The sequence below is a fragment of the Mus pahari genome, chromosome 11 (genome assembly GCF_900095145.1).
Source record: "Mus pahari chromosome 11, PAHARI_EIJ_v1.1, whole genome shotgun sequence".
Taxonomy (NCBI): Eukaryota; Metazoa; Chordata; class Mammalia; order Rodentia; family Muridae; genus Mus; species Mus pahari.
Window position 1 is genome coordinate 51,855,731 of NC_034600.1, and position 12,448 is coordinate 51,868,178.

The following is a 12,448-nucleotide window of genomic DNA, read 5'->3' on the forward strand; positions in this document are numbered from 1 at the left end:
GAGAGAGAGAGAGAGAGAGAGAGAGAGAGAGAGAGAGAGACTTTATATAACCTGACTTTAATCAAAACATGTTTACTTTGTTAAAATTTTCTAAACAGAAAAGATGGAAGATAACAACCATAAACTAAAAGTATCTACTTTAATGATTCAGATAAAAATAAATAAGTTAAATAAATCTTTCCAGTCTCTTCCTATGCCCATGTACTCAGTGTTATGCTTAGATCCCAATAAGACAGCAGTTTTCAATGTGTGAGTCATGACCTTTTCATGAGTCAAACAACCCTTTCACAGGGGTTGCCTAAGACCCCAGGAAACAGAGCTATTTCCATTATGATTATAACAGTAGCAAAATTACAGTTGTAAAGTAGCAACGGAAATAATTTTGGGGTTGCAGATCACCATACTGTGAGGAACTGTATGAAAGGGTCACAGCACTGGGAAGGTTAAGAGCCACTGCAGAGCAGTAAGAGGAACAATGTTCTGCTCCGCAGCTTCAAGTAGTGCCTTCCATAGCCCAGTTCAAGAATCTTCATGAGAATTATCTGATTTTTCCCTGTGTGTGCATACTCAACTGATCCAAGAGCGCTATTTAGGTCAGATTGAGGTTCAATGTAATGCCAATTGCTGAAGTATTTTCCTTAATTTTTTTTAATTCCTCTATTAGTGACTGCCACTTTTGAGGACCGGCAGTATTACTCAATCAGACATTCTGAGCCCAAGTTCAGGGTCCCACTGGACTCAAGTACTGGTGTTCACCTATGGAACAATCTTTTCGTTCTACTGTTTCTCTTCCTATCTGTGGGGTTAACAAGATGTCCACAAGAAACATGTGACCCATGTGTACAATGTCATTTGTCATCCAAAGGTAATTCTCATACTCAGGGCACAGCTTAGGGAGTAAATAATTCCTATTGGCCAGAAAGGACTATTTGCTCAAAATTGCTTGTAATTGTACTGATATTCTCATTTGGGTCACTATAAAGACAACCAACTTCACTAAAAAAATTTTCCCTGATGCCTCACGCATCTCAAATATTGCCCTACATACAATAAACATATATAAAAGATAAAATGGGATCATATTTTGTATGTTTTACAAATTGATGTGTTCATTTAATATAGAATGATATAAATATAACTTTTTTCATGTCCTGATATTATTGTCACATAAAGTTAAATGTCTATAAAAATCTGTGTGAAAATATTAAATATGAATTATTTATCCAATATTTAATTAGATTAACTTTTCCCTGATACATTTGTATTATAAACAGTGCTATGACAGATAAATATATCACAAAGGGTTCCATTAATCTAAAATTATTTCTTTAACATATGCCTTAGAAAATGGAACTTAAAAGTAAAAAGATTTAATGATTCTTTCTTTATATATTGACAATTCCTTACAATATACTTATATCATATTCTTTCCCTTCCCCAAACTCCTTCCAGATCCTCTCCATAAATATTATTTTTAAAGTATAAAATGTTAACCAATACGATGCATTAACCTACTTTCCAAAATGGTTGTGGCAATATGTTCAACTTTATGATATATGCTATTCGCCCACTGACACCTTCGCCAAGACTAGTCATTGTCACTCCTTTATAACCTATCAATCATCCTTAAGATGCAGCATCGCATCTCCATCCTCCCTACGTGGAGTGCTGTTCACATCGTGTGTGAACCGAAAGGAAGCAGTCTTCACAGGCACTACATCCACGCCAGGAAAAAATCTGGCCCTAAAGTGGGCCATTTCATACAATTTACAAAAACGCTTAGAGATTAAGATTTAACAGATCAAATGGGCATCCAGATTCCTCTCGTGACAAGAAGTGTTTCTGAAACTTGGAAATAAAGCACCCAGTGGAAACCTGTGTGGTTGTTCCATCTAAAACCACCTCAGGTTTTTAAGGAACCCTTTTCAAGTTCCTAGTCCAACTAACCTACTTAACCTTCCTCGGAGAGGAAGTTACCCAAGTCCATACTCTTCCTGATCCATTTAAAATGGAGGACCGAAATCATTATCTTTGGCAGGCCCCAAGCTCTTCCCAAAATGGAGCAAAGATGTGGCCTCATAGAGCACAGGCCATCATGGAGCCCTCATTCAGAATAAAATACCTTAGTCTTTAACCTCTGTGCCACAGCTGAACAGGGCAATTCCACACAAGAGACAGAAAACAGGAGCTTGCTTCCCATGTCACCCAGCTCTGGTTACTATGAGATCTCACATAGATAAAATGTCTAGTATTTTAGCCCAAAACATCAACCACCTAGCTCCTCTCTCAGAAGTACTATTTTGTGGTAGAAAAAAACCTGTAAGTGTTATCCAGGATCCTTCCTTTATTCACATATGAACATTTTCACTGGGAATTCAAAGATATTATTGTCAGAGAGAGAGAGAGAACCCAACATGGGAGTTCAAACCTGTGCTCCTAGGACTTGAAAAGCACATTCAGGAGGATTTGATGAGTTCAAGACCATCCAGGGCTACACGATGATGTCTAGAGACCAGGGCTTCCAAGGGCTTGCTCTGTCGAAAAAAATCTGTCATACAAAATTAATTGATCAATTAATTATTAATTAAAGTGTTTTGGAAAGCCAGATAATATTTTTTTAAAATGGCCTCTGACTTTACTGGGTAAGCCAGGATGTACAGAGATGTTTAGAGTTATCTTGCTTTCTCTTGAAATACGGAAGGCCTTTATGGAATTCTCCCTTTTAAAAGATTTTTGTTTTACTATTTTTTCTATGAATTATTCTTTCCAAAGCTGTATGACTTCGAGATAATTGCTGCAATGCAACTTGACCGAAATTTCTGTTTTACAAGTGTTCCCTTCAGTGTGCCCACAGACTCTCCAAACACAAGTTCATTTTTAAAAGAAATACTAAAATGTTCTAACACTTTTTTTTTTTCAGTATTGCTCAAATTGGTGAAATCTTTGTGGTTACCAACCTAACGTAGTAGTATTTCTTAATAAAAATATTTACTTATATAATTAAAAGAATAATTTTGGTTTCGCACATAGACAGGTAACTAAAAAGCACTTTCTTAAAAAAAAAAAATGAACAGCCACAAACAGTATTATATTTATCATTTTATTTATCCTTTGACAACTTTGTTTATTTTTTAGTTCACAGTTTTTTTATTCAAATCCTGTAGATATTAGGTTTCTGTTATAAAAACAGGATTAATATTGGATGATTTTAGCCATAATTCTGGTTCCCTTTCACATTTGAGAAAGCATTGTAGAAATACATGATAATACATGAGCTCCTAGAAACCTGATAAAATCTCCGGCTATTATTACATAATACAGAAGGAAATCCGTGAGAACAGACCACTTGTTGCTTAAGGGGATAAATGCATATACATCTTAGCCACAGTCTCTAAGCCTCACTCCAGTGAGTGCTGTAGCTCTCTGGTTTTTGACTCAGGGTCTCACTGTGTCCTGTTGGCTGAGATCACATGAGGACCAGGCTGACATATGAATAGTCTACTGCATTCTAGTTGATATTTCAGGCACATGCTTTGGCCGTGGACTTTTGTAAGCTGCTTGTGGTTTTCTTTTTTCTTTTATTTTCTTTTTTTTTTTTTTTTAATTTTTTGTTAGATAGTTTCTTCATTTACATTTCAAATGCTATCCCGAAAGTCCCCTATACTNNCCCCCCCCTGCTCCCCTACCCACACACTCCTCCTTCTTGGCCCTGGCGTTCCCCTGTACTGGGGCANATAAAGTTTGCAAGACCAAGGGGCCTCTCTTCCCAATGATGGCTGACTAGGCCATCTTCNGCTACATATGCAGCTAGAGACACGAGCTCTGGGGGTACTGGTTAGTTAGTTTATACATGTATTGTCATCATATCCAAGCCAAACCTCCCATCCCACAACCCTTATACATACTCCCAGCACTTCCCTCTCCTGCCTCCATGTTTCTTTTTCCTCCTCCTCCTCCTCCTCCTCATCGTCATCATCACCACCACCATCATCATTGATATCTTTAAATACTCCCCTGAGTATACTTAATGGTTCTGGGGCCATCCAACTGAGCATGGACAATAGCCACACCCAAGAAGAAAAATGATTCTGTTTCCCCAGCAGGCATCACTTTTCAATAGCTCTGTATCTCATGAGCCCCGCTCCCTCTTGACTGGCTTGTTTCGCTCCGGTCTTCCATGGGTACCTACAGCTGCTCTGAGTGCATGAGTAGCCACGTCACTCTCAGAAGACAGCATCTCACAGCACTCCTCGCCATCCTCTGGTTCTTGCATCCTTTCCACCCTCTCCTCTTCGCTGGTCCCTAAGCCGGCTGGGTGGGTGGGATTATATAAATGTCCTATTTAGGGCTGGGGATTCAAAGTCTCTTATTCTCTGCACGTTCACCATAGCCAAAGGGGGGGGGGGTTGAACCAAGGTTGAAAGTAGCATTAATCTATAGGTGTAAACATCAATATTTAAAAGGCACTTTGACAATATGTTCATGTAACAGAACAGTAACAGGAGGGGCAACACACACACACACACACACACACACACACACACGAGACACACACACACAGCTCCTAGAGCCTATGACCTTTTAACCAGTTTTAGAGCACCAGATATGATGTACCTCCTGTGGATGAGGACTCAAATTGAATCAGAAAGTAGCCGATTATGTCTCCACTAGTCTTTAATCTCCCCAAAGTCAGCATCACAGGGAATTATGCTAGAAGTGGCCCCATTAAAGAGCACACACCAGTGCACTTACAAAGAAAGAGAAATTCAGAAATGTATTTCATACCCAAACCACTCACAGCAAGTTGTGGCCCTAGTAATGCTAAGTTGAATTGAATGTCATCTTGCTTAAACTATGCTGGCGATTATACTGTGCCCTTTGCTGTTCTTTCTCTTCTCTATCTAAGATGAATTTAAGGGGGGAAAAAAAAGAATACAAAGTGGAATATCAAAGTAGTAAGGCATTCTCTTTTCAAAACTTAGAAAAGAAATGGCTCTCCTAGGGGGCCTATTTTTATGGATATAAAATGTTCTGTCTGAATTACAGAAATATCCACTACCAGCCAACCAACAGGAAGGGGAAATTCATTCAGCAACAAACCATTTAGCCTCCCACCTATGGAAGTTCCCGCACAGTCTGGTGAGGGCGTTGAACATAAAGGGCTCTTTGTTCCCTTCAGATTGTTCGCCGTCCTTGGAGAACTCACATTAGACAGTCCTTGCATGACTCACTTTAATGCAGAGCTGTGGGATGAGAGCTGTGTAGAACTGAGCTGGATTTTGTAATGGTGAAAGTGTGAGGGGCAAGTATTAAAGGACTCATTCATTGTTAGACAGGGTGGGAATGTCCCTTAGGTGTTTGAAAATAAACAGGTTTGGTGCACATAGTCACAATGACACAAAAATAGTGGTGACTGAACCATAGCAAATCAGGAAAGAGCTGGCTTCTTAAGCAAGGTGGAACAAGGCTTTGGTCTTCTCCAACTGGGTCCTTTCTGACAATGAATGAGATTTTCCCTATACTCTTACCTTCTCCAGTTGGCTATAGACTTAGTTAAAATAGGCACATTTCAAGTTCAACAAGACATTCTGCCTCCGTAAGATAAGGTAGAGAGTAACCCAAGAAGACATTAGATGACAGCCTTTGTCACCTACACACACACATACACACATAACCAGAGACCCAGACACACACACACAAAATAAAACAGGAAGGCCATTTCCTGAACACAAGATTTGTGTGAGTTTTGCAGAGATGAGGTGCATCTAAAAGCAGCCCTTATAGGAGAATCACCCAAATTAACTGCTTATTAAAATTACAGGCCACAGAATATTACAACCAAGTTAATATCCTAGTATAAAATGAGTAAATATGATGTAGGGTTATGTCAACATGCTGAAGTGTGTGGGTCACTTATTAAAATACCTGTCCCTAACATCTATTGTTTGATCACTGACAAACGCTGCAGGATAGGTCATGGACTTGTAAGGATTCAACAAAGCGTGCAAAGTGCTTGGCATAATGTATTGTTTCAGTGTTCATGGCCAATAAATAACTGTAATGTTAAGAAGTACCAGAGAAAAGACCAATCACAGGCCTTGGATAAATGGTGTTAACACAGTGAATGAGAAAGATAGCTCACATCCTGGTTGGATGTGCACCATGAGGTCCAGCAGGGATCACAAGGACCCAGTCCTGGAATCTTACTAGCTTAGGAGAGAGCACTCTACTGCCTTAAATTCTTATCTCACCATGCAGCAACTGTTGGGTACTTTGGGACTTCACTCTAGTTTCGGCTTTCTATTAATTACCATCAAGGAACCGAGTCCTGTGGAGAAGGGTTAAGTAACACTAGGCTCCAAAGGATTGTCTGTGGTGCCTCACACTGTCTCTTTCCTTGCAGCCCACACTTCCAACTGTGTCTGCCTGTTGCCCCCACGGTGCTCCAAGGATGAAAACCAACTCTACTGTGCCAAAATAGGGTCATCGATGCTTAGGAAAACAGTAAACCTCTGTGTGATGGGAGCTGTGAGGTGTGCAAACATAAAGGTGGAAATACTGAATCCTGGGAGGTGCCCGGATTAGCGTTGCTAGCGATAAGAGAATTTACTATTCAAAAACAATGGACAGGAAGTGAGGAAACTGAATGGATGGGAACACATATGTATAATGACACATATGTTCAGGAATGTCATAATAAAAACCTATTACTTTGTATAATAACCTAAAAAAAATTGTAAGCCATTATACATAGAGTAAACTGGCATAGTTATAAATTGCTGGATAAAATTCTCTTGTGTCATTCGTTGTCATACTGTTACTCTTCCATCCACTCTGCCGTTTGATCATCCCCTATCTAATGCCAGCATCTGTTGTCCTGTGTTGCATTTCTGAGTCAAAATGTCTTTATCAATCGAGCAAACTGTCCCACCTTGCACAAAATACATAGGGACATCAGAGGGCCTTTGAAGCCAGTGAGAAACATTATTCTCACAATTAAAATAAAAACCCATAGCATTTTTTTCCAACGGATCGTTAGACAGAAAACTGCAGAGTCCATAATACACGTCACAAATACCCAACCTTCGTGTATTCATCTCACAAACCATTTCTCAGTTTCCACAGTGTAGCAGGGACTGATCCGGGTCCTAGGCGGAACTGCTGGCAACCACCTCAGGGTCACTCTTAAGAATGCTTACTTAGTTTTGAGATGAATCACAACACAGGCTGGCCCTGATTTTATAGCTGATGTCAAAACCTTAGGGTCTTCCATCTCTTTCCTCACGCTACACGGGGATGTGTAGAAGCTGCTTCTGTTAAGTCTCCAGTGTAGCAGGGGTGGGGAACACACCATTTCAGCGAAGGAGGCCACACCTGGTAGAAATCTTCCTATATTATGCATATTAAATGCAGCCCTTCCTCTTCTCGTTAATCCTAAAACCTTGACAACATTCGTAAAGATCTTGTAATACAAAATGAGAGAGAGGAAAAAAAAGCAGGAAAGGCCCTGAGAAAACACATTTTCCTAGTGTAATTAGAGTTGAGTGGGCATCTCCCCCTCGGATTCACTGACCCATCCTCCGCCCACACAAGCCAACCACGGGCTTCTGGCACTAAGAGTAGAGAAAGCTTGTATGCCTCCTACCGCCAGCCTTCCTGAGACAGTTCAAGAATAAGAGTCGTTAAATAGGACCACATCCCAAAGTTAAGAGTCAAGAAGATTTCTCCAAAGCTGACTTGGCTATTCTCCCTTACAAAACAGACATCAGAGAGGAAAAGAATCCCGTGGGTGAGGGGAGATGGTCCCACAGGCATCTGCATATAATATTTATAGTGGTAGTTTAATCTCTTCCTCTCTTCTGGGTGAAAAAAAAAAAAGATGCTAAAAAAAAAAATCTCTTCCGCTGGGCGGTGGTGATGCACGCCTTTAATCCCAGCACTTGGGAGGCAGAGGCAGGGGGATTTCTGAGTTTGAGGCCAGCCTGGTCTACAAAAGTGAGTTCCAGGACAGCCAAGGCTATACAGAGAAACCCTGTCTCAGAAAAAAAAAAAAAAAAAAAAAAAAATCTCTTCCCCCAAGCCACATCCCCAAAGCCACCAGGGAGCCATTTGTGAGGCAGGGGCCATCTACAGTTAAGAGTAAGCAGGTACTGCAAGAAACCACTGAACACAGCCATTCTCCCTGGATAGAAAGATCAGTTTTCATAAAAAGAAAAAACGATTGGCTGCCTCGGACAGCAGCGAACAGAAGCCAGCTGCAAACACTTGTGGTGTTACACCAGGACCTGTGGTGAGGAGCAGCAGCTCAGAGAGTGGAAGTGCTACAGCTGTGGTCAGAAGTGTTTCAAAGTTAGCTGGAAGCTGAGGTCAGAGCATTCCGCTAAACCGGTAAAGGCTTCTGAAAAAGACTTTCGGTTTCTGTTTCCTTGGAAAAACCGCGCTCCGTTGGGGTCGACTTAGAGTCATCCTCATAAGCACTGGTGCTTTGGGGGCCACTTCTCTGCGACCTAAGAGTAAGGACCTGGCATGTGCTGTGAAAGGTCGGCTCTGCTGCTGGTGGCAGGGTTTCTAAGAGGGTCCTGAAAATGCTGACCCATGCCAACGCATTTCCCCCTTCCTTCCGCGAGCTCAGAGCACTTCCTGTTTAGTGTTGAAAGCAAGATCCTTTCAAGAATGGCTGGGCACTCAGAGAAAGAGGGAGAGATAGTGAAGTAGCTTATTAGGGGGAAGATGAAAATGACCCTTTCTGTACCCCAGTCCCAAGGCACAAGGAAGGACTGGGGGGAAAAAATAGCAAGTGCCATGCTTCTGAATAAAGGAACACCGAGAAGAGGACTGACTGGCGGTGGCCACGGGTTAGGTTAGGAAATGAACATCAGCTGAGACAGAAAACCAAAACCAAAACGGAACCAACTTTTCAAAAACAGAAACTGACTGGAAATCTATGTGCTCTGTTCCAGACTTCATTAATGGGAACAGAAATAAATTTGACAGGACATAGTGAAAGCCGGGGCTGTCCTTAGCAAGAGCTACAAACTGGTTGGCTGGAGCAACAAACATCTCTTCCCTGACAGGTCTGCAGGCTAGACACCGGAAGTACGATGTCTTAAGGACCAGCTCACTCTGACACCTAGAATCCTTCCTCTTCTGGCTTCCAGTAATTGCCAGCAGTCCTTGATATTCTTCGGTTTAGGGATGCATGGTTTCCATCGTAACTCTGTCCAACTCTTCTTTCTGCAAATGCCTAGATCCAACTCACCCTCTTCTGGGACTCCTTCCGGCACCTTCATTCACGTGCACAAACCTGCACAGAGACACACATGCATACGGATCATTAAAAATAAGGACAAACCTTTTAAAAGTATTTCCTATTTGTTGTCCATAGTATAATCAAAGATCAGGCCAGCAATAATTATTATTTTGATTAAAAATGACTCACACTTGCTTTTAAAGTATTTCTCTTTTCCTTGTAAGTTTTCCCTTCCAGTGAGGCTAAGTTGATCCTTTAGCTCTTCAGTTACTTTCGTCTCCAAGAACTTTTTCGTGCACTAACCCATTAAAGTCTGCATTAAGCTAATTTGCATACCATTTATCAGTTGAATTCTTCACACTCTGATATTAATATTAATATGGCAATTTAGTACAATAGGTGTTAAGAGCTACTAATAAAATTATCATCAGGAAGCAGAGAGCAGCAGCAGCGCATATTAAATACCTGGAATTTAGATTGGGAGTCTCCGGCACTGTCCTAGAAGATTAAATGAATTCTAGGTCAAAGGTAAAAAGTTTCCCCTCCGAGGCTAAGGGAGAAGAGTGCTAAGCATCTCTGTGTGTTGCCTGGGTGGCTGAAAATTAGATCGGTTCTTTTTAAATATAGATTTTGAGTCTGTTGACTCCGCAATATGCTGACTGTTAGATTTTGGTCAGGATCAGAGTCACTGAAGGCACGTGATCTCAAATTTCCAGTACTCTAGTGGCATGGTGTTTCAGCCTGACAAAGGGTTGCTTTTTCAATCTTCAGTAAAGATCACAACATTTTAGGTAGGTTCCCCCCCCCTTTCCCTTTCTACAAAGGACTTCTACAACGCACAACTCTGCTTAGCTTTGAAAGTTGAAATTCTCTGTTGTTCCCAAGAGATCTGCCACAAGTTACACCTCTTCCACAGCCTTATCTGCGTCCTACTCCTCCATGAGAAGCTGTTAGATTGTGATGATTCTAGCTGCTCTTGGATGCCAAACTGCCCTGACGCTTGATTAATTGGATTCCAAATGGCTGGTTTCCTCTAAGGTCACCTTTGTTCTTTTGGAATATACTGCAAGCATCCGACTTCTAGCCAAACAAATGGCCTGCAAGATCAGAGTTGTCCCCAGTCTGTTTATGCATGTGAGTCAGGTCTATGGTTCCCTATTTATCTTCTTGACAAGTTCTGGCTGCAACAGCCTTAGCTCCACATGTCCACTGTCAGTTAGTGAAGGTAGATGTCACCAATCAAGGGGCTCCAGGGGACAGATGGTACGCAGAAAGTCATTCAGAGATTTATATAGAAGGATGTTCATCACAACATTATTTATAATAGCAAACAATGACAGATCTTAAATATCCAATAATAAATTATGGTCACAGCAGATGATAGCACAGTATGAGGTCACTGATAACTTTTTTTTTAAGGCTTTAAGGAACACTTTTAATAAACATTTAAAAACCATACTGTGAAATTTCTCAAAGTATATAAATGACTTTTATGTAGGGACTGTGGTGCATACCTGTAACCCCATCACTTGGGAGATGGAGGCAAGAGAGTTGGAGGTTCAAGATCAGCCTCAGTTAGAACTTTCCTCAAACAAACCAAAAATGAATTAAATGAAATAAAATCATGCCTAGAAGAATAATGACTGGGAAAATAAATATTGTTACGAGATAGAGTAAGGGTTTTTGGTTTGGGGTTTTTTTTGTTTTTGTTTTTGTTTTTTGGGTTTTTTTGTTGTTGTTGTTTTGGTTTGGTTTGGGTTTTTTGTCTCTTGGCTTGTATAGTCTAGATTTTATCCAAATGGCATACATTTTTTTAACTAGCTGTGAAAATTCATTTTTGCATTCTTTGTAAGAACAGATAGTTATTTCTGTTGAGTACATAGACTGATAGCTTGGTTAGTAAAGGCCTCCTTGGTCTGGATTTACTCATGTGAGGCATGTTTGGCCATTTTTGGCTAAATTTGTGAGCCTCTCTTGTGTCATTCATTGTTTCCATATAAATCCTAAATTTCTTCAAAGTCACAAGAATTAAGTTTGTAATCATGCACATATCAAAGATGAGTGTGGTGGTTAATGTAGAGGTTCTGAGGATATACTTAAACCAGCATTGTGCATAGTAGGAAGCAGTGAGCGACTATTAAATGTTATAGATACAAATAATGTCATAAAGAAATTTTAAAAATATTATACTAAACAGTTGAATTTAAAAATCAAGCCTAGACACCAACAACTCAAAAAAACCCAATTAAAAAATGGGGTGTAAAGCTAAACAGAATTCTTAAAGAAATGCTCAGAGTCCTTAGCTACCACGGAAATGTAAATCAAAACAACTTGGAGGTTCCATCTTACACCCATCAGAATGGCTAAGATCAAAAACTCAAAAGGTAGCACATGCAGGTGAGGATGTAGAGTAAGGGGAACCCTTCTCCATTGCTGGTGGGAGTGCAAACTTGTACAGCCACTTTGGAAATCAATTTGGCAGTTTCTCAGAAAACTGGGAATAGATAGATCTACCTCAAGACCCAGCTATACCACTCCTGGGAATATACCCAAAAGATGCTCCAACTTCCCACAAAAGCACTTACTCAACTCTGCTCCTAGCAGCTTTGTTCACGATAGCCAGAAACTTGAAACAACTTAGATGTCCTTCAGCTGAAGAATGGATAAAGAAAACGTGGTACATCTGTACAATGGAATACTGTTCAACTATTAAAAACAAAGACATCATGAACTTTGCAGGCAAATGGATGAATCTTGAGAATATCATCTTGAATGAGGTAACACAGTTCCAAAAGAATGTGCCTGGTATGTGCTCGCTTAAATGTAGATATTAGTCATAAAATATAGGATACCCACGCTATACTCCACAGACTCAAAGAATCCAGCCTGTGTATGTTCTTTGGTAAATGGTTCAGACTGAGAGCTCCAGGGGTCCAGGTTAGTTGATGCTGTTGTTATTCCTTTGGAGTTCTTATTCCCTTCGGGGCTCACAATCCTTCCTATTTTTCCATAAGTGTCCCCAAGCTCCATCCACTGTTTGGCTGTGGATATCTGCATCTGTCTGAGTCAGCTACTGGGTGACTACTATGCACATCCTCCAGCTGCTGGGTGGAGCCTCTGGAGGACAGCCTGTGCTAGACTCCTGTCTGCAAGCATAACAGAGTATCATGAATGATGTCAGGGATTGGTGCTTGCCCA

At 40.6% G+C, this 12,448-nt stretch overlaps 1 protein-coding gene across 1 annotated transcript in view; it reads left to right on the forward strand.

Moving 5' to 3' along the window:
• The window catches only part of C6 (complement C6), a 73,527-nt gene extending 66,769 nt beyond the window's left edge, over positions 1-6,758 (forward strand). The window contains exon 18 of the mRNA XM_021208771.2: positions 6,404-6,758. Coding sequence (XP_021064430.1) covers positions 6,404-6,585 — 182 coding nt within the window. The 3' untranslated portion in view covers positions 6,586-6,758. The remainder of the gene's footprint in view (positions 1-6,403) is intronic.
• The last annotated feature ends 5,690 nt before the right edge of the window (positions 6,759-12,448 follow it).